The 24024-nt window shown below is 35.9% G+C and overlaps 1 protein-coding gene across 5 annotated transcripts in view; it reads left to right on the top strand.

Annotated features, from left to right (window-relative positions):
• Nucleotides 1-24024, top strand: part of GRIP1 (glutamate receptor interacting protein 1) — a 761849-nt gene that overhangs the window by 590212 nt on the left and 147613 nt on the right. For all 5 annotated transcript variants that reach the window (XM_047787148.1, XM_047787146.1, XM_047787145.1 and 2 more), the window contains exons 5-7: nt 6186-6269; nt 11500-11575; nt 13955-14100. In XM_047787148.1, the coding sequence (XP_047643104.1) occupies nt 6186-6269; nt 11500-11575; nt 13955-14100 (306 nt within the window). The remainder of the gene's footprint in view (nt 1-6185; nt 6270-11499; nt 11576-13954; nt 14101-24024) is intronic.

The following is a 24024-nucleotide window of genomic DNA, read 5'->3' as shown; positions in this document are numbered from 1 at the left end:
ATTCTTAACATAAAATCTATCGCCAAAAATCTGATGGTGGTTTTATAACAAAAGGAACTGGAGCCTGTGTTTCAAAACCTTGCTACAATGCTTTTCATTTTCAGTAAGAGTAGGAAGTAACATAGACCGCTGAGAGCTTGGACTGTGCCACTAATTAAATGTCGATTTTTTCCTTTCTAGCTTTTTGACTTTGGGCATGTTATTTAAATCCTCTGAGTCATGGGTTTCTCATTGGTAAAATGATTACAATGGATGTAGAATTTTTGTAAGAATTCAAGGCTGTAATCATGTAAAGCATTTAGATCATAACCACATACTCAGTAAGCCATAGTGTGTCTTAGAGATTATTATTATTATTATTATTATTATTATTCTGAAAGTACTTGAACTTAAAAGTCAGTTTGATTTGTAATCACTGTCTAAAACCATTGCCAAGGAGTCAGAAGGAGTCAAATAGTTAGGGCTAATGCTCTTTGATTAAACATTTTTATTCCACTGGGTGCATGGATATCAATAAAATACAACCTGTTCTTAAGAGGAACTTGGTGTAGCTTTCAGGGTGAGGCCCTGATTTGCTGACTATTCAGAACTGGGAGTTTGGGGGTAAATTTTCAGGTTATGCAGGTCCAGTAAGAAGATGAACATTCCAGGTAGAGGGTATGGCAAGGAGATGAGAAGATAGCCCAGTGTACAGGGTGAACTGCAGACAGTTTGGAGTTGCTGGAGCACACAGGGAAGGAGGGGCTTGGAGAGGGGTAAGTTCAGTAGGGTAATAAATAGGAACCAAATGAAGGTAAACCATATGGGTGGAGCATGGGTGGTGTCAGTGAGCAGCAAGGAGCCTTTAAAACCTTCTAAGGATAAGAAGCAGCATCATCAGATCAGAGTAGACTTATTATGAGACATCAAATGGAGAATAGAGCAGAGGCTTTAAGCCCCCAGGCTGTTACAGTTTTCCAAAAGAGGTATTAATCTGGATAAATATGACATTATAGGGTTAAAGAGAAGAGGGTGGGTATCAGAAATATTCAGGAGTTAAAACCTATCATGATTTGTTGGGTATACCAGCTTTTGCTCCCTCACACAATAAAGCTGATGGAAAAAGAAGAAACATATTTTTAAACACGAAAGTGTGAATTTTGGGGGTGGAAATCAGATAAAAGATGTCTCTTCGCCAAGGATTATCTCTGTCTCTTTCTATTATGTTTAGATAAATTAATAAGATCTTTCCATTCAGGGAGGTTGAAGGGATTATTAAGCCTCCCTTTCACTGAGCTCAGACAGCTAGAGCGGGAGCAAGGCAGCAAGGCAGCAGCAGTGAGACCCCGGGAACACAAAACTGTCTGCTGAAGGATAGGCCAGTCAAGGCCGAGACTGTAACTCTGTCAAGGATCACAGCAGTTTGAGACTCAGCCAACCCCAAAGTCCAGAAAGAATTGGAGGAAAGGGGTGTGTGTGTGTGTGTGTGTGTGTGTGTGTGTGTGTGTGTGTGTGTGTGTGTGTGTGTGTGAGAGAGAGAGAGAGAGAGAGAGAGAGAGAGAGAGAGAGAGAGAGAGAGAGAGGGATACAGAGACAGAGAGATCTGACTGAAGGAAAATGGAACTTTGACCTTGGGCAAGCCATTTACCTCTGAAATTCAGTTTTGTTTTATTTTGTCTTGTTTTTTAATGAAAATGAAGTAGTCCCTCTACATGAATGCTAAACTTCTTTTTGACTTTAGAAACTATCTGGTATTTTGAGACCATCTTTAGAGACAATACTATGAGACGGCGTCTTGGGTATTTGTGTATTAAAAGCTGATCTAGAGGAGTACCTTCAAATATTTTGGTCACATAACCCCTAAAGAATTTTAAATATTACATGATCCTCATCCAGTTTTTAACACCTAAGATTCTTTATGATAAGCTTTAAATAGATAGGATATAATTTTTGGTTTGATATTTATTTTATATAGCTAAACACCATTTCCATTCAAACCTTGAAGCTATGGATTTACCTCATTTGTTTTATGGTAAATGTCTGCAGCAGAATCTTATTGCAAAAGCAGTCCTCACCGTTATTAAACCATCAGCTAAAATCAAATTAGCTTTCTATTGGAAGGAATCCTCCTTTAATTCAAATAAATATATTAAAGCATGTTTCTGTGACAGCCTTATTACTTCCCATTTCTAATTCCAGGAGAGATAGATGATAGATGATAATGATGATGATGGTGATGGTGGTGGTGATGATGATAGTGATGGTGGTGATGATGGTGATGGTGGTGATGGTGGTGGTGGTGGTGGTGGTGGTGATGGTGATGGTGATGATGGTGATGGTGGTGGTGGTGATGATAGTGATGGTGGTGATGATGGTGATGGTGGTGATGGTGGTGGTGGTGGTGGTGGTGATGGCAGTGGTGATGGTGGTGGAGGTGGTGGTGGTGGTGATGGTGATGGTGATGATGGTGATGGTGGTGGTGGTGATGATAGTGATGGTGGTGATGATGGTGATGGTGGTGGTGGTGATGGTGGTGGTGGTGATGATAGTGATGGTGGTGATGATGGTGATGGTGGTGATGGTGGTGGTGGTGATGGCGGTGGTGATGGTGGTGGAGGTGGTGGTGGTGATGGTGATGATGGTGATGATGGTGATGGTGGTGGTGGGGATGGTGGTGGTGGTGATGATGGTGACGGTGGTGGTTGTGATGGTGATGATGGTGGTGGTGGTGGTGGTGGTGGTGGTGGTTGTGATGGTGTGGTGGTGGTGATGATGATGGTGATGGTGGTGGTGATGATGGTAATGGTGGTGATGATGGTGGTGGTGATGGTGATGGTGGTAATGGTGGTGATGATGGTGGTGGTGATGAAGATGGTGGTGATAACGATGATGGTGTTGGTGGTGGGAGGGGATGGGCCTCCTAGGTCTCCTCCACATGGTTCATTCTGGAATTTAGTCTGAAGGAGCATCAGCTACCCAGGGGACGCTCTTCCTGTGGCAGAGGCAGAGGAAAAACAGGACAAGCCCAACTGCAGGAGCACACCTTCAGTCTCTGCTCACATCTTTTAACAGCCCATTGGCCAAAGCAAGTCAGATGTGCAAACTCAATGTAATGAGGTAGGAAAGAGCACAACACCTGTTCTATATATAGATACAGGATTGGGGAGGAAGGGAAATATCTAATTTAGGAAAACCAAATCTACCAGAGTACAATAGAGAGTGTCACTTTATGGTATAGAGGTACACGCATATTCACACATAGAAACAAGGGACAACAGTACTGCTAAAATACTGAGGAGGGGTATTTTGCTTTGTAAAATGGGTTTCTACCTAGCCCTTTTAGTGCCCAGTTTGATTCCTTGGTTCAGTCCCTTAATTGGATCTCTGTGTCTACATACATACGTGTAAAGTAATGAGTTAAATTCACATGACCAAAGAAGATGTCTGGTACTGAATATGAAAACCCAGTCATCAGGAGCCAGTCATGCAAATATAAATTTTATAATGCTTAGCAGGGGTGGTAATCAGGGACATGTTTCCAAGGTGCTGCTTTGATAATGTTGTCCACACATAGAATCACCTCTGCTGCTTCAGCTGCACTTAAAAGAACTTGTCGTTTCACTTGGAAACTTTCTCTTACATCCAGCACTGCCATATCTCCAGTGGAACGTTCCTTCATGTCCAGTCCAGCAGTTGTATTGCCTTCACTATGGGCAGCTCAGAGCTGTGCCACCAGATCTACACTGTCATAGCCTGCATTGTCTATTTCATTATAATATACTTCATCTATTTCATAAGTATATTAAAATGTAGTCAGTGTTCCCATTTATCTTTGCAAATAATAAATAGCAATAGTATGGATAATCTAAAGCTGTAGATAATCCCCAAAGTCTTTATATTGACTTTAGATTTGACTATAAGATTTTGTGGTCAGCAAGATTTAGTTCAAGCAAAATTAAAATTACAGTGCTTTGCATCCCCAGAACAGACATTCAGCCAAAGAGGACAGGTGGCCCAGAATTAGAATGTGGTTGTATATAATTGAAAGTTGATTTAATGATTAAATGAAATAATATTTGTAAACCGCTTTGCAGAGTTCCTGGCACACAGTTGATGCTCGTTAATTATTTCTCCCCATGTCTTGTCCTCTTTTTCCCTTACCAATAGAACAAAAAGATTTTGTTTTTAACCAGTTTCTTCAAAGTGGCATTTTGGATCATGGAAATAAGAAAACATTTGCTTTGAACTCAGTTTTTTAAATTTAATTAAAACTGTACCTCAACACTTTCAGCTTTTTGTATGTACTGTTCTTAGCTGATTAGATAAATTGAAATCCCCTGATAGCAAGAATATGACACTTAATTAAATCAGCAGTGTACCAAAACATTTTGTTCAGCTGTAGGTTTATGTTGTCTTTTAGCAGATCCAAGTTCTTATTGTACTTTGTGTCCCAGCCAAATGTGTGCAGTTTTGTAAATTTACTGTTTACTTTTCATAATCATATCCATTCCATTGAGGATTCAGAATTTCTGATAATTAAAAACTAATTATAATTACTGCTTAATTAAAGTTACTTTCTCTTTCTCAAAATGGCAAGACACGTTCATTTCAAAGATGCTTTTATTTCTGTTTGTATATTTCTTGTTGATAGCTTGATGTAATAAGTCCTTCAGGATCTAGTAAAAATGTAAAAATATGTCATTGATCATGAACATTGCATTAGATAATAGATATCATTGTACAAAGTCAAGACAAGGAGCTAAGACCATCAAATTCTATAGTTTACAAACTCCATCTCCATGAATAAAAACATCTATATATCCATAGTGATAAAATATTAGCTTTTAGAAATGTTGGGGGATTTTAATCCAGCAATAGTGTAGTATGTAACTGGAATTATTCAAGAGTTTCTTGGAAAGACAGTTTTACAGAATAGTTTAGTGACTATACCTACATAAAATGTATGCATTCATATGCAACTTGACAATGCAACTTGACAATGCAATTTCATTTTGTGAAATGAGAGCAATAACCAGGCAAACACAACCTAAGCATGATGGTATTAAGTAAAATTAAGTAGATCCTTATTTTATTAGTCAGTAGTCATATTTGGAATATACTTAGAATTTCTTTTGCCCTCCAAGTTTTATTTGGGTTGCTGATGTCTTTATTTTTTTAAATTTTTTTATTGTTATTTCCCCAATACAATTTTTTTTCTACGGTACAGCATGGTGACCCAGTTACACATACATGTATACATTCTTTTTTCTCACATTATCATGCTCCATCATGAGTGGCTAGACATAGTTCCCAGTGCTACACAGCAGGATCTCATTGCTAATCCATTCCAAAAGCAATAGTTTGCATCTATTAACCCCAAGCTCCCAATCCATCCCACTCCCTCCCCCTCTCCCCCAGCAACCACAAGTCTATTCTAATAAACAGCACAAATGAACCTTTCCACAGAAAAGAAAATCATGGACTGGATGTCTTTGTTTAATTGCTATACATCATGAAAGTAAATCAGTTTACATCAGCTTAATCTATTAATGGCAATCTGAGAATAATGCTTTTTCTTCTTATGCTAGCTGCAAAAATAAGTGTGAAGACATTATTTCATAATTTACAAAAATCATATTATTTTGCATTTACAAAAGGAAAACAATTCTGTTTATTATATCAAGATTGTCTCTCTTATTATATAGAGTTTTAACAATGTAATATTGTACTCTAACTAAAACCTGATCACATAGGAGGAAAGAAAGTACCTATGATTTTGATTTTACCTGGACCTATATATGTCATTTATGCATATGGCTATTTTATGGTATTTGTATGCCATTCCAATTATTTTTCTAATGTTTTCTTTTTTTCCTTTTTTTTTCTTATTGAAGTAGAGTTGATTTACAATGTTGTGTTCATTTCTGGAGTACAGCAAAGTGATTCATTTCTGTATATATATACATTCTTCAAATTCTTCTCCATTGTAGTTTATTGCAAGATATTGAATATAGTTCCCTGTGCTATTCAGCAGAAATTTGTTATTTATCTTTTTCTAATATTTTCCTTAAAAAGAGATTTTCACTGTTTTATTACACAAACAAGAATTATTTGCAGCAGGGATCTGTACTGTTTTATACCTATCAAAAATTTAGAAATGTTATTATGATGTGAGACATATTTCCTTCTCTCTTTCCTGCATTCAGCTGTCCAAGGATCGGGTGTTATTTTCCGAACAGTGGAGGTCACGTTACATAAAGAAGGAAATACCTTTGGTTTCGTGATACGAGGTAGGTGGTGATTAGAAAATAGAATCAACAGATATTCTTGGGGAATTTGTCAGTGAACCAATTTGGGAGTGAACTAGAAAATCATTCTCAAAAAACTGATCTTTCCAGTGCAGAAAGCAACCCTGTAATATCTGTACCCATTTTTTCTGGAAAGAAAGAAAGCAGTAATTGAGAATCCAACTGGAATCCAAAGGAGCTAGCTAATTTATTTCAGTTTAATAGAGAGCAAAAAGCCATTGTTGGCAAACCTCGTCGATTCCCAGTCATCCTACTGGTTTGACACTTTCCCACATGTCTTTTACCTTCCTGTTTATCTGAGCCAAAAATGATGATGTATATGGGTTGATTTGATTTTTCATACATGAGGATTAAGCAACTCTGTTTAAATACATTTTGGTACCATAGCTTCCCAAAAAGGAATTGCTGATATTCTAATGCCTTGGGCACCTCTGTGCATCAGTTCAACTTATCTTACTTTGAGGTATTATTAATAATAAACATTTCAAGTGACTCCAACTTGTCTACAAAAGCATTAATTCTGTGCTGTAATTCTGACTTTTAATATTTTAGCTTTCTTATTAGCAATTTTATTTCTGAAAGACTACACATACATTAGCAACTCATAATTCCTAGTATCACAATGAGGGTCAACAGGGAACTAGGTAAGTATCAAGAGTTTTTAACATTTCTTGATTTTTTTTTTTACCTCATACATATTGTACCTCACTAGAGTCAAAATTCTATCAAAATGATTAAAACAGTAATGCAAATTAACTAAGCATCTTAATAAATATACATGCATGAGGGAGTAAAAGATGTGTTCATGTATATAGACTTGCCTTTGATGACTGAGCTTTAGGGCATTAGGTTCAATTCTGTCAATCATTTAGCAAATCAATCTGTCCAGTATTCATTAAGGATATGTCAACATGTCAGCATAGGGCAGCATGCAATGGAGTCATGGGACAAGACCTCTATCTACAGGGAATTACAGTCCAGTGAATTTAAGACATAAGTCGATAAGGTGCCCAAATGAATGTAGAGAAGATGGGCAACTAGGAACTCAGTGAGTGGTTTAGACCAGTACCTATTACACTTTTCTGACCAAGTCCTCCATTTAGGTGGAGTAACAGACCCCAAGATCATTTACCTTAACCATTTGCAAATTTCTGTATAAAAAACTAGATGAATATAATAAAAAGTCAGCATTCAAGTAATTTTAGCTTGGAGGGTGAAATATACACAACTTGTTTTTGCAATATGAAGTATGAAAAAGTATGCTGGAATCGCATGCCTACAAGCCTAATTATTAAAAAGCGGTGGTAAAAAATACTGCTAGTGAGGCTATTCATCACTAGTTGCTCTATGGTTAATCAATAACAACTCAAATTGCTAATGAAAGAGCTAAACCAACAGTAATTTATCATTTAAGAGCTAAAAAGAAAATAGGCAATTAAAATCCATAGCCACCTTAAGACAACTGATGTATGATGTTAACAAAATGTCCTTCCCACAATTTGCAGGGATTTCAAATATTTGTGTATGCATGCATAGTAAGAGTTTTTTAATATGAGCCTAAACTCTTACTAGTAAATCATAGGCACTTAATAAATGAATGAACGAATGATGCCTAGATTTGTGTGGACATGAGACTTCTTACAGTATTCTGGTTTTAAAACCTTGGTAATAATTAGCCAGTCTTAATTCATGAGTGCCAAATTTTCGTAGGCTTTATAACTCCCTTAGTACATTGCTTGAAGATAAAAATTTGTCAAATTTTGCATAATTTTTAATGAGAACAAATAAAGAACTTATATTTTCAAATCAGTTTCAGGCCCATTTGGAGGGTGTTTCTTGCTCAAACAGTGGCCACCACCTATCCGTTAGATTTCTCTTGTGGTGCAGCTGGTTAAGGATTTGGAATTATCACCATGGCAGCTTGGATCGCTGCTGTGGTGTGAGTTCAATCCCTGGCCCAGGAACTTCTGCATGCCTCAGGCATGGCTAAAAACAAACAAACAAACAAACAAACAAAAACACTGGTTAATCACAAAAAGAGTTGCAGAATGAAAAGGTACTGTGGATAAATGTTATCACGGCAGACAAGACATTATGGCATAGGGGGGATTGGAGCTTAACTCCTCCTCCCCCTTGTTCTTCATATATATCATAGCTCTTCTAGGCCTTTGATCAATGGAAAATACAAGGACATTCAAGTAGGAAGAAGGGAAGATATTCCAGATGAGGCATGTTCATTTAGTGCTGGAGAATTTCTTCTTACCCAATTAGGATGGGTCTTTGAATAAAAAAAAACAAAAAAAAACAGGCTTTTAACTGATGAATGGAATTATACTTCTAATGCTGTATGTTGCAGATTCAAAAACCTTGACTGCCCAAACAATAGAACTTTGCATCTGTAAAATGAGAACTGATATTCCAGCCTAAATCAGGGAGAGTTAAAATTTCTGTTAATTCCTTTGCCACCAAGCCAAGAAATATGGTTTGGGCTGATAGGAAAACCACTCAGCCAATAAGTTGCTTTTCACCTTGGATGAGGAAATTTCTCTAGTCATTCTCAACTATAAAATTGTAGGTATGCCTGTTCATTTAAAATAGGGAGCACAATATTCAGATTTGGTCTGTACCATTTCCTGGCATTGATATTTTCTAAAAGCGTGACAGGTCAGAGATGTTAATATTCAGCCAGGATTGTAAATACCACTGTCTTTCTTTTGCTTTACAGCTCTAAACATCTAGAACCTAAGTGAATCACAAACTAAACTTGGCTCATTGTTTCAAATAATGATAAAATGTTACATATCAAAAAAATGTAGTTATCTCTTTCACATTTTATCGTGCATTAACTGTCATATATTTATGCTTGGACCTCCAAATCAAAATAATGGAAATAGTTCTTGCTATCTTCAGCCCCTATCCTTTTCTAAATCAGTACCCCCCAGGGGAAAGTAACCCTATCTTTTTATGAGCACCTTGCAAAAGGGAAGTTGCATAATAGTATTTATATAAATATAGTTAAGCATGTGCTCCTGTCACTTATTGTCATGATTTTCATTAAAACATTTTTTTTCCTGAGACAGTTGTGAATTTCCTATTTTAAGCAAGGAGGAGTTTTAAAACAAGCCATCAAACTGAATGAAAGAAATAAAATACTTAAATGGAGCTTTTACCAATCAACCAGACTGAATATATCACTTATAATAGAAATGAACATAAAGGAAGCATTTTCTTTCATCAGGAAAAGTGAATGCCTTTTAATTTTTCTCTTAGGCTATGTTCTTTAAGTTGACCTCTTTTCCTGTGCCAAATTTGGTAAATGTCAGGCTGTTCTGCCAGACAACAAGGAAGAAATACATGATGGTTAATGTTCATATTTATCAAATACTAACAAACTAGAGACCATCCAGATGGGTAGCCAGGGTGGGGATGTATGACGAAATCAAGTCACACAAATAAAATTTAAGAAACTGGAGACAGATAAAGGATGGTTCAAGATGACAGTGTAGGAAGATCCAGAACTCACCTCCTCCTATAGACACAACAAATATACAGCTACATATAAAACAATTCCTTCTGAAAAGAAATCTAGAAATAGCTGAATTCCTACTCCCCAACCAGTTATAAAAGGGCCACATCAAGACAGGGACAATCCTTCAAGATTGGGAAAGAGAGCTGTTTTTGCATAATACATTGAAACAAACACAGAAAATCAAGCAAAATGAGGAAACAGAAGGAACAAAATAAAACTTCAGCGGGAAAAAAAAAACTATTGAAATGGAGATAAGTAATTTACCTGATGAAGGTTTCAAAGTAATGGTCATAAAAATGCTCACCAACCTCAGAAGAATGAAGAATACAGTGAGAACTTTAACAGAGAGAAAGAACACATAAGAAAGAAGCAAACAGAAGTCACAGAGCTGATGAATACAACTGAACTGAACCAGAGGGATTCAGTAGCAGACTAGATGAAACAGAAGAACAGATCAGTCACCTGGAAGCCAAGGTAGTAGAAATCAGCCAAACAGAATAGCAAAAAATAAAAATAGAGAAGAATTTTTTTTTTAATGAGGATAAGTTAAGGGATTTATGGGACAACATAAAGCATACTCACATTCACATTATAGGGAAATGGAAGAGAGAGAGAAAGGGGCAGAAAACTTATTTGAAGAAATAATGGCTGAAAACTTTTTTAACCTGGAGAAGGAAACAGACATTCATGTCTAAGAAGCATAGAGAATCTCAAATGAGATGAACCCAAAGAGACCCAGACCAAGACACATTATAATTAAAATGGCAAAAGATAAAGAGAGATTCTTAAAAGTAGAAAGAGAAAAATAACTCATTACATACAAGGGAACTCCCATAAGATTATAAGCTGATTTTTCAGCAGAAAATTTACAGGCAAGAAGGGAGTGACATGACATATTCAAGATGCTAAAAGGAAAAACCTTGCATCCAAAAATGCCCTCCCTGGCAAGGTTAACATTCAGAATAAGAAAATTTATGAAAGCATAAATTTCACTCATAAAAGCAAATGTAGGATAAAGGTAGTGGAATAACCACTTAAAAAGTGTGAAAGTTAAAGACAAAAGTAGTAAAAGAAGCTACAATGATAATAATTAGTTAAGGGATACACAAAATAAAAAGATGTAAAATAGGACATCAAAAAACATAAAAACGAGGGGACGTACTGAGAATGCAGTGCTTTTAAAATGCATTAATATTTTGAACACCCCAGCTTTAACAAAGGCCACTTTTGCCGCTTGAATTTTTTCTTTCTTTTTTTTAATATTCGGATTTTTTTCTTTAGTTTCTGCTTCATGTCAGATTGTAGACTCAGCTGTGTTATAACTCGGGTTGCTTGACACTAGTTATACCCACCTATGCTTAGTTTATAACCAGTAACTAGTCTAATTGGGCTAGTCTTTGTATTATTTGATGCTCTTGTCACTGGTTGTTAAATGTCTTATAAATCACCCCTGATTACAGCCATGTATTTATTGAGAGGTGGAGAAATGCTGACTTCAAAAATAGAGTCCATATAAAATGAATAAGATTTTTAAAACTAGTATATGCTAGAAGGAAAACATTACGTGTATTCCTCTATGCAGCAATAAAATGCATTTCAGTTTCACAGCTGGCATTTTCTAAGTGAATTTTTTAATGGCAGCAATGAGAGCATTTTTTAAGTTGTCTTCTTTTTCTTTGCTAGGGGGAGCACACGATGATAGAAATAAATCTCGTCCAGTTGTAATAACGTGTGTTCGTCCTGGAGGGCCTGCTGACAGGTAAACTTCATCTTTCTGTGTTACTATCCAAATAGATTAAATAAACCTGGGGACGTTGGCATAGAAGTTGAAGAATTAGAAATTTCATAGTAACTGAAAGAAAGTAAGTAAATATGTTGGAATATGAAAACCAGAGGGTTCAGGCTATGGAATCAGAAGAAAGAAAATTTGATTCCAGATTTAATCCTTATCACCCTATGTTTTTGGCAAGTGACTGAACAGTTCTAAGCTAAGTTCAGTTCCCTCCACTCTAAAATGTAGATGGTGATGCCTACCTTTCAAGGTTTCTCATGTCATCAAAGATTGGAAATTTATGGTGCCTTACAGGGAACCTGTCATACCGAAGGCACTTAATAAAAGGCAGCTGGCCCTTTTATGGCCAGCCCTTGCCGTGCATCCTCTCAATTGCTAATCCAGCCTGGAAAGATAGGTGGTAGGATTCTGACGCTTACTATTGTCAGCATCCTTAGAATGATGATTACCCTTTGGTGATGATGCTGTGTGTCAGAAGAGAAGTGACTTTTAGTAAAAGGGAAGCAGTCATTCTCTTCCTTGCTAATTTGAATACCTGAAAGAAACTCCTTCAGCCTTCCTACCACAAACCTTGGCGGGAGGGCGGGGTCCCAAGTAAACTTACAACTTAGATGTCTCAAGAGATGCCTATCTTTGGATTAATTTCCCACAGCAACAGTCTGCTCCTTTATGGTAGGGAACACAACTCCTTCCATTAGATATTGTTGAAGGAGAGAAGGAAAATGCACTGATTACCCCTGACTCTGAGCTATGTTTCAGCCTAGGATGGATTTTTAAAAAATTCTTTTCTTAAGCACCAGAAATAGGAATAAAAATAATAATAATAATAATAAATACAGCTCATTGAGTGATCACCATGTACCAGGAATGGTGCTAAGTACTTGGCAGACATTATTTTATCCTAAAAACTACGCACTAAATGAGGTATTTTTGTCCATATTTATAGGTGACAAAACTGAAGCCCAGTAAGGTTAAATGACTTGCCAGCTAGGATAGAAATTCAGATTTATTTTCCTTCCAAGCTCATGCTGTTAGCTTACTTTTTTAAAAAAGTTGATGTTTAATATAAAATAAGAAAATATAAAGACACTAGTTTCTCCCTTGTGCTAAAGTATATTTCTGTGGCAATTTTGCTGGGTTTTTGTTCCTCCTCATGCTTTTCTTGAGAATTATTCTTCTTGAAGCAAATGAGAGTATTTCCATTTCGTATGAACATTTAGAGTTGGAGTTGACAAATGGCAGGAGCAGGCTACAAATTTGTGAGTGACATATTATTAAATTAATGCAGGACTAAGGGAAATCGAAGAATTTAAGATAAAAATTAAGAGTCAAAATACATGGCCACGGAGTTCCTGTCATGGCACAGCAGAAATGAATGCAATTAGGAACCATAAGGTTGCGGGTTCAATCCCTGGCCTTGCTCAGTTAGTTAAGGATCCGCCATTGCCATGAGCTGTGGTGTAGGTCACAGAGGCGGCTTGGATCCTGCATTGCTCTGGCTATGGTGTAGACAGGCAGCTACAGCTCCGATTCAACCGCTAGCCTGGGAACCTCCATATGCCATGAGTGCGGCCTTAAAAATCAAGTCAAAAGCAACCACGGTGAGTTTTCTATGTGAAAGATATTTAAGACGTCATTTTATTCTTTCCAAATCCTAAACTTGTAATTCCCACATTTGATCTTCTCATATTCATGACCCTCCTTGAGGCAGGAAGGTTATAATCTGGAAGACCTTTCTGGCTACACATTCGTGTGTCGTCTTCTCCCAATGCCTGGAGTGTCAGTGGTCACAAAAGGGAGAATAATATTTTCCTGCCTTCCCCAGTGAACATAAGACTGAATCAATTTAATGATCACCAAATGGCCTTATAAATCAACAGGGAGATTTACAGACTAGGGAAAATTTTTCACCAGCATTCCCTGTCCTGCCTGGGTTCATAGGTAATAAACTGAATAGAATCAGCAGGCTTTTCTGCTCACCTGACTTTGGGGAAATAGGTGAGTGCTATTTCCTGGGCTCTAATAAATCAATTTTAGACATGTTGGCTAAAATCTAGAAAAGAGAAAATGTGCCTTTTTTATTTTTTGTACCCCAAAAGTTAAATGTGAGAGATGTGGTTAGTTGCTAATATGCAGTTATTGTCTTATTACTGATTTTCATATTTTAGCAATTTTCTGTTCAAGGTCACCTTTCTACTCTTTTAAGGGAACACTCAATGCTAGAAAGGGAGTGCAAATGGGATGGATGGTAGAATGTGTGTGAAAAAGCCACTTTGGCTAAGTGACTATTAATGCTGAGCCCCATGATGCTAAGTTAATAAGATTGCTTCTTTCTTCTCTGTTCAGAGAGGGCACCATCAAGCCTGGTGATAGGTTGCTCAGTGTGGATGGAATTCGCCTTCTTGGAACCACGCATGCTGAAGCCATGAGTATTCTCAAACAGTGTGGACAAGAGGCAACGCTGCTGATAGAATACGATGTCTCAGTCATGGGTATGTTGGTGTACTGAGGTGGTGATTTCCGTGCATCCCTGATAAGCCACTTTGGATTAAGAATGAACCGTATGTCCCCCTGTAGCAGACAGAATGTCACCAATACTATGTTATTACTCTGTTCAAGTTCAGGAAGAGGTGAGTGGTATTTCTCAGCAATTTAGGGTTCTTATGTCAACAGATTCTTTAATAGCATCTCATTTTGTCAGCATGTTTCACCTAGCATTCAACTCTCATATGTGGATTACCCTTGGGGAGGAAAGTCTTTTCCTCTCCAAATCACAAAAATAGTATTATTGACTTAGGGGCTGGTAATTTTTCTTTTACTTTACAGAGACTGGAAATAGTAGGGGATTCCTTTCTTTCCTGTAACTCCACAATGTGCAACCAGCTAATCAGAATTAATGGAAATTACCATTTTTTTTATAACCAGATTTAGGAACAAAGAAAGGAAAGGGACATATAGTATCATTGATTAAAATGCAAAGTTGAGTACAGTATTCTTTGTTTAATGATCCCAATAGAAAGTAATTCTATTTCTACACTCACAACTGTAGTAAAACGGGAAAGATATTCTCATGTGACTTTTCCATGTGAAGAGAGACCAGAGTTTTGTGAAATGTTGATTAAGGCAGAGAAATTATGAGAGAATGAATTGAAACCTGAAATTGAAACTTTACTTATGTTTTACATACTTCTTACAATTATCAGACTTGATTGTGTGACCTGACTTTACCAGCATGTTTTATGCTGGTGAAATGTAGCCAAGAAAAAGAGACTTATCTTGTAGCTGCAAACTCTTTTATTTCCCATTCTATATGCTTCATGTAGAACAGCAGTGCTTGAAAGTATTCTTAATCTGTCTACTGGCCTGAAATGTCTTAGAGAGGTATAAAATTTCCTAAAAGACTTAAAGGGTGAGCGCTAAGGAGTTCTTAGCAAGGCAAATGGTATGATATGCCCTTGACATGAAAAGGTCAGGAATAATTTAAACTTTCCTCTCTTCATTATTCCTTTCTCTTGTCTTCTCTTTCTCCATCTTTTCTTTCTCTCTCTTTTTTTTTTTTAATTTGGCATCTGAGCTAGGTGATTTTGGTTCTGTTTTCAACTCTACTGATTTCTAGCTATTGTTTGGACAATGTTACTAACCTCCCTGTGCCTTAGTTAACTCATTTTTTAAATGGAGACTAGCAGAGCCTATTATAAAAGGCAGTTATGAGGATAAAATCAAATTGTATGAGTAAAATATATTTAAATGATGATCCAATATATTATTAACATTAAAAATTGAAATAGATGTTTGACATGTTTAACTCATTCATTCAGTCTACAGTATTTCTGCTTACTGGCAGATACCAGGAATATATAGAAAGTAAACAAAAGAGATCTGACCCCTTCCCTTATGAAGCTTGCAGTTGACCAGGAGGAGAAACAGTAAACAGGAACGTGACCAAACAAATAAACACTCAGAAAGTGTGATCATTACCTACCATGAAGGGAATGAACTGGATTGTGTAATAAGGAATAAGGGGAGGCACAGATGAGGCTTGGCAAATGCCAATAGGGAATCAGTGATGAGGTGGTAGGTAGGCAAAAACCTGAAGGATGAGAAGGAGCCAGCTACCAAAACTGTAAGGTCTCTGCAGTCCACCTCAGAAAGACAAGGGCTCCCCATGGGGATGGGCACTGTTTAAGAGGAGAGCCCTCTGCATCTCATTATTACCAAAGTCAGGAGGGGATGGGGTGACTCACCTGTCCACCTCTTCCCAACTCACACTCTCATTCTGAATAATACCTGACAGTTTTCACAGCCCAGAATTCTCAGATACCCCCTAATATAGGGAAAAGTGCCATCAGAGAGGAAACTCATTAAAAGTTTCTCTAAGTTGCTAGATATAAGATCAGTATACAAAACTCAGTTACATTTCTATATACCAGCCAAAACCAGAAAGTAAAATTTTCAAGATACCATTTATAATAACAATAAAATAATAATGTTACTACAAGGAATAAATGTAACATATCTATATCTATGTTCCCATTAGATATAGATGATGTAGATACTGATATAGATACAGATATGCATAGATATAAAAGAATACTTAAATAAATGAAGACCCACATCAGGATCATGGGTAGGAAAGCTTGCAATCTAAAACATGTCATTTCTGGAGGTGGGATCAAGATGGTGGAGTTGTAAGACATGGTGCTCACCTTTTCCTACAAACACACCAACAAAAATCATCTACATGTAGAACAGTACACAGAACATCTACTGAATGCTGGCAGAAGACCTTAAACCTCCAAAAAGGGCAAGAAACCCTCCAAATAACTGGATAGAACAAAGGGAACACAGAGTGAATATGAAAGGATTAAGAGCAGATATGAACAGTAATGCAGATTACTTTAGAAAGGAACTAGAAAATATAAGGAGGAGCCAAGAAAAATTAGAAAATTCATTTGCAGAGTCGCAGGTTGAGTTAAAGACACCGAAGAGCAGAATGAATAATGCAGAGGAACGAATAAGTGACTTGGAAGATAGAATAATGGAAATCACTCAATTAGGACAGCAGAAAGAGGACCAAATTAAAAAACATAGAAGCAACATAAGAGATCTAAGGGATAATATAAATTATGCATAGACCAATCTATGCATAATAGGGATTCCAGAAGGAGAAGAAAAAGAAAAGGGGATTGAAAATATATTTGAAGAAATTATGGCTGAAAACTTTTCAAATCTAAAGGAAACAGATATCCACATGGAGGAATCCTAGAGGGCCCCAAACAAGTTGAACCCAAACAGGCCCTCACAAAGACATATTATAATAAAAATGCCAAAAGTTAAAGAGAGGATTCTAAAGGCAGCAAGAGAAAAGCAAAGAGTTAATTGTAAGGGAATCCCCATAAGGCTATCAATTGACTTCTCTATGGAAACACTACAGGCCGGTAGAGAGTGGCAAGATATATTCAAAGTTCTAAAAGGGAAAATTTGCAGCCTAGAATACTCTACCCAGCAAGAATATCATTTAAAATAGAAGGAGAAATAAAGATTTTCTCCAACAAACAAAAATTAAAAGAATACAACAATACTAAACCCATTCTAAAAGAAATACCAAAAGGTCTCCTTTAAATAAAGAAGAAGAAGAAATAGGATGGAGAAAATCACAATTGGAAATAGTCATGTAAATAATCCAGTATACAAATCTAAAAGGAATTAAAAAAAAAAAAACCCTATTGTAAAAGTGATGATAAACACAAGGAACAGCAAAAGGATAAACATGAAGATGTTAAAAAAGGATATCAAAATCATAAAATATGGGGAAGGAACAAAAGAAAATCCAGACTCTCCTAAGAATGTGTTTGAACCTATATGACTATCAGGCTAAAGCAAGCAGATATAGGAAGGGGTTAATATACTTGAAAAACAAGGCAACCACAAATCAAAACCACACAATATATTTACAAAGACTAAAAAGAAGGGGACACAAGCATCAAATAAAAAGAAATCATCCAACCAATGAAAGAAAGGAACAAAAGAGAAACATAGAATCACCTGGAAAACAAGGTTTGAAATGGCAAGAAATACCTATTTATCAATAATTACCTTAAATGTCAATGAACTAAATGCTTCAATCAAAAGACACAGAGTGGCAGACTGGATAAAAAAAAATAAGAGCCTACAATATGCTGCGTACAAGATTCTTACTTTAGGGCAAAGGACACATATAAATTGAAAGTGAGGGGATGTAAAAAGGTATTTTATGTGAATGGAAAAGACAGGAAAGTGGGAGTTACCCTCCTCGCATCAGACAAAATAGACTTTAAAACAAAGTCCATAAAGAAAGACAATGAAGGACACTGTTTGGTGATAAGAAGGATCATTTCAAGAAGAGGATATGACAGTCATCAAGGTATATGCCCCTAATATAGAAATACCCAAATACATACAACAAATACTAACAGACATAAAAGGAGAAATTGATGGGAATACAATAATAGTAGGAAAATTTAACACCCCATTCACATCAATGGACAGGTCCTCTAGACAGAAAATCAGTGAGGCAACAGAGATCCTTAATGACACAATAGATGTTAGTATTTTCAGGACATTACATCCAAAAAAACCAGAATATACATTCTTTTCAAGTGCACATAGAACATTCTCAAGGACTGACCACATATTGGGGCACAAAACCTCAACAAATTTAAGAGTATAGAAGTTATTTCAAGTATCTTCTCTGACCACAATGGCATGAAACTAGAAATCAACCACAGCAAAAGAAATGAGAAAAAACTAACTACATGGAGACTAAACAACATGCTACCAAAAAACTAATGGGTCAATAAAGGAAATCAAAAGGGAAATTTAAAAATACATTGAGACAAATGGAAATGAACATACAACCATCCAAAACCTCTATGATGCCCACAAAAACAGTTCTTAGAGGGAAGTTCATAGTGATACAGGTCTTCCTCAAAAAAGAAGAGAAATCTCAAATCAACAACTTAACCTACCACCTAAAGGAATTAGAAAAAAAAGGACCAAAAAAAACTAAAGTCAGCAGAGGAAGGAAGTCATAAAGATTAGAGAGGAAATCAATAAAATAGAGATTCAAAAAAACAAAAGAAAAAAAGAAAAACCAAGAGTTTGTTCTTCGAAAGGGTAAACAAAATTGGAAACCCTCTGGCCAGACTCACCAAGAAGAAGAGAGAAAGAACTCAAGTAAACAAAATAAGAAATGAAAAAAAGGAGAAAAGTAAATGGATGCAGAAATAAAAAAAAAAACCATAAGAGAACACCAAGAACAATTATATGCCAACAAATTTGGCATCCTAGAAGAAATGGACAACTCTCTAGAGATGTACAGCCTGCCAAAACTGAATCAAGAAAAAATAGATCAATTGAACAGACCAGTCACTAGAAATGAAATTGAATATGTCATAAAAACAATCCCTACAAACAAAAGTCCAGGACCAGATGGCTTCACAGATGAATTCTACCAAACATACAAAGAAAAACTTATACCCATCCTTCTTAAACTTTTCCAAAGGGCTAAAAAAGAAGGAATAATCCCAAAGACATTTCATGAAGCCACCATAACCCTAATACCAAAGCCAGACAGAGATACTACCAAAAAGGAAAATTATAGGCCAATGTCTTTGATGAATAGTGCAAAAATTCTCAACAAAATTTTAGCCAACTGAATCCAACAACATATAAAAAAGATCATACATCATGACCGTGTGGGATTCATCCCAAGTTCACAAGGATATTTCAACATATGTGGATCAATCAGTATCATACACCACATTAACAAAAGTCAAAAACCACATGATCATCTCAATAGATGCAGAAAAAGCATTTGACAAAATCCAACATCCGTTCATGATAAAAACTCTTACCAAAGTGCATATAGTGGGAACATACCTTAACATAATAAAAGTCATTTATGACAAATCCACAGCCAATATAATACTCAATGGAGAAAAGCTGAAAGCCTTCCCACTAAAATGTGGAACAAGGCAAGGATGCCCACTCTCACCACTTTTATTCAACATAGTATTGGAAGTCCTAACCATAGCAGTCAGACAAACAAAAGAAATAAAAGGTATCCAAATTGGAAGAGAAGAGGTAAAATTGCCACTCTATACAGATGACATGATACTATATAGAGGAAGCCCAAAGGACTCTAAACAAAAATGACTTGAACTGATCAACCAATTCATTAGCAAAGTAGCAGGATACAAGATTAACATTCAGAAATCAGTTGCATTTCTGTATACTAACAATGAAATATTAGAAAAGAAATACAAAAATATAATACCTTTTAAAATCGCACCCCCAAAAATTAAATACCTAGGAATAAACCTGACCAAGGAGGTGAAAGACCTCCATGCTGAGCACTCTAAAACATTAATCGAGGATTAATGAAACATTAAAGAGGATTCAAAGAAATGGAAGGATATTCCATGCTCCTGTTTTGGAAGAATTAAAGTCATTAGAATGGCAATACTACCCAAAGAAATCTACAGATTCAATGCAATCCCTATTAAATTAACCATGACATTTTTCACAGAACTAGAATATACAATCCAAAAATTTATATGGAATCATAAAAGACACAGAATTGCCAAAGCAATCCTGAGGCGGGGGGGGAACAAGCAGGAGGTATAACTCTCCCAGGCTTCAGACAATATTACAAATCTACAGTAATGAAGACAGCATGGTACTGGTACAAAAACAGACATACAGACCAATGGAACAGAATGGAAAACCCAGAAATAAACCCAGACACTTATGCTCAAGTGATCTTTGACAAAGAAGGCAAAACTATAAAATGGGAAAAAACAATCTCTTCAGCAAGTGGTACTGGGAAAAAACATGTAAATCAGTGAAACTAGAACATACCCTCACACATGATAAAAATAAATTCAAAATGGCTTAAAGACTTAAACGTAAGACAAGACACCATAAAACTCCAAGAAGAGAACATGGGCAAAACTTTCTCTGACATCAACCATAAAAATATTTTCTTAGGTCAGTATCCCAAGGCAATAGAAATAAAAAAATAAATAAATCAATGGGACCTAATCAAACTTGGAAGCTTTTGCACAGCAAAGGAAACCATAAAAAAAAAAAGACAACCTACAGAATGAGAGAAAATCATTGCAAATGATTCAATCAACAAGGGCATAAACTCCAAAATATATAAACAACTCATACAACTCAATAACAAAAAAATAAACAACCCAATCGAAAAATGGTCAGAAGACCTAAATAGACATTTCTTCCAAAAAGAAAAAACATTCAGATGGCCAACAGGCACATGAAAAAATCCTAAACATCACTAATTATTAGACAAATGCAAATCAAAACTACAGTGAGGTACCTACCACCTCATACCAGTCAGAATGGCTGTCATTAATAAGTCTACAAATAACAAATGTTGGAGAGGGTGTGGAGAAAAGGGAACCCTCCTACACTGTTGGTGGGAGTGGAAATTGGTACAACCGCTATGGAAAACAGTATGGAGGTAACTCATAAAACTAAATACAGAACTACCATATGATCCAGCAATCCCACTCCTGAGCATATATCAGGACTAAACTTTCATTGAAAAAAATGCATGCATCCGTATGTTTATAGCAGCACCATTCACAGTAGACAAGACATGGAAACAACTTATATGTCCATCAACAGAGGAATGGATTAAGATGTGATATTTATATATATATCTAAAAATATAAATATATATAAATATATATAGCAAATGGAATACTATTCAGCCATAAAAAAGAACAAAAGTGCCATTTACAGCAATATGGATGGAACTAGAGACTCTCATACTAAGTGAAGTATGTCAGAAAGAGAAAAGACAAATACCCTATGATATCACTGATATCTGGAATCGAATATGTGGCACAGATGAACCTATCTACAGAAAAGAAACTCATGGACATGGAGAACAGACTTCTGGTTGCCAAGGGGGAGGGGAAGGGAGTGGGAGGGACTGGGAGTTTGGGGTTAGTAGATGCAAACTATTGCATTTGGAGTGGGTAAGCAATGAGATCCTGCTGTATAGCACAGGGAACTATATGCAGTCACTTGTGATGGAACATGATGAAGGATAATGTAAGGAAAAGAATATGTATATGTGTGTGTGTATATATATAATGTATACGTATACTGCGCAACAGAAATTGACAGAACATTGTAAGTCAGCTATAATAAAAATTTTTTTCAATAAAGTAAATTAAAATATCTCATTTCTCTCAAATGCATTCATACATTCTACTAAAAATTTTAGAAGAATTTTGGGGGGACTTTAAGCTGTTTCTAAAATACATATGGAATAAGAAAAGTGGGAGGGGGAAAAACAGCTAAAATATTTTTGAACCAATATGAAAGCAGAGAAACATGTCCTATGCAATATCAAGACTCATTCTAAAATTGTGTCGTGAAATCTATGTGATGTTTATATGGGGTAATAAAGAAACCAATGGAAGAGAATCAAATGCTACAGACCACTGCAAGTATGTAAGCAGAAATAAGCTAACATCAGTGGGGAACAGTTGAGCTTGTCAGTAAATGATAATTTAATTTAACCACATAGGAAAAAAATTTAATTTAACCACATAGGAAAAAAATTCAATTAATTTCCTACTTTTATCACTGCGAAAATAAATTCTGTGTTTACATAACCTTTCCCAACAGACTGCTGTTATAAATAACTGGAATGGATATCCTTTTACCCAAATCTTTGTGTATATTTCTGATTTCACTAAGTCAAAGGGCATGTTTCTTTTTTAAATAATGATACATAGATCCAGTTTCCTCCAGAAAGGTTATACTATTTTATATTACTACCAGAAATGTTTTAAGTGAACCTGTGTCACCAGAGCACCAGATGCGACATTGAATAGTGTTATTTTTAATCTTTCTAACTTAAGTAAAAATTGCATTTATATTTTAATTTACTTGTTTAAAAATTTCTAGTGCAACTAAATGTCTTTTTGTATAAACACTAGCCATTTTCTTTTCTTACTCTCTGCTTATGTCTTGTATGCAGTTTTGCTATTGGAGGTGCTCTTAGTTTTGATTTTGGTTTTTTAATTGATTTTATAACTATGTATGTATGAAGTTCTTACCAGTTTTTGGTAAAAACTCTTCTTTATAGTTTATTTCCCCTGACATATTGAAGTTTCTTTTTTTAAAATTTGGATCTAGTATTTTTCTTAGGATTAAAATATTATTTTTTTTCTACTAAAGTTACCTAGTATCCTTGGATTATTTAATGAAGAATCCATCGCATACCCACTAATTTTTTTTAAGTCATACATTAAGTTGTTAAATATACTAGACTCTGCATCTTGACTAGCTAGTCTGATTGTATCTAGTTTCACACCAGATTTCAGGATAGGACTTTTGAATTGACAGTCTTAGCATAAGAGCTCTTATTATCATACTAAGACATTTATTTTTGGGAAACTTTATCTGCATACTACATGTATTATGTTATTCAAGTGTTGCTAACTTTATATAGCAAATGGGAAAACTTTGATTTGGAGTTTTTATTTCTTTTTAAATTCCCTTTTCTCTGTTTTCTTCTGTTTACCTCCCTGTGTGCTTGCTTACTTTCTCTCAGCCTTTTCTCTGGTTAAAAGGAGTAAAATGAGTTGTTTATACAACACAGCCTCCTAGTTACTCTGAGATACCTAGCTGATATTTCTTTTGAACTCTTTGGAAGTCAGAGTGCCATTACTAATAGTTTGCCACTTTCGTGGGGGGTGGGGAGAATTCTAATATTCTGTAGGATATTTGATAATAATAAAAAAAAACAGATTTTATAAAATGGCTTTACTTTTAACAGCATCTAAGCAGAAAAGGATATGTAATAGGAAAAGTTTCAGTAAACCAGAATTTTTGTACCAAAGATACTGGTATTTTATTTGCTAATATGAGTTAAACATCTATTTTATGTCTCCTAAGAATCTAGATTACATACTGCATACTGATCTAAAGACTATCAATTTTTGGCATTCCTGTTATGGCTCAGTGGTTAATGAATCTGACTAACATCTATGAGGACACAGGTTCGGTCCCTGGCCTTGCTCAGTAGGTTAAGGATCCAGCATTACTGTGAGCCATGGTGTAGGTCGCAGACATGGCTCAGATCCTTCATTGCTGTGGCTGTGGTGTAGGCCAGCAGCTACAGCTCCGATTCAACCCCTAAACTGGGAATCTCCATATGCCACAAGTGCAGCCCTAAATAGCAAAAAAGAAAAGAAAAGAAAAAAAAAAAGACTATCAATTCTCTTTATACATAATATACTCATAGGATACTATGGAAAATGTGTTGATATATGCATTAAATTATCTGGATTCATGTTCAGTGCTTTTTAGCAGTCTCCCTTGATATTAGA

Source organism: Phacochoerus africanus, chromosome 7 (assembly GCF_016906955.1).
Source record: "Phacochoerus africanus isolate WHEZ1 chromosome 7, ROS_Pafr_v1, whole genome shotgun sequence".
Lineage (NCBI taxonomy): Eukaryota > Metazoa > Chordata > Mammalia > Artiodactyla > Suidae > Phacochoerus > Phacochoerus africanus.
Note: the sequence above shows the minus strand (reverse complement) of the source record. Positions and strands in the feature narration are given on the sequence as shown.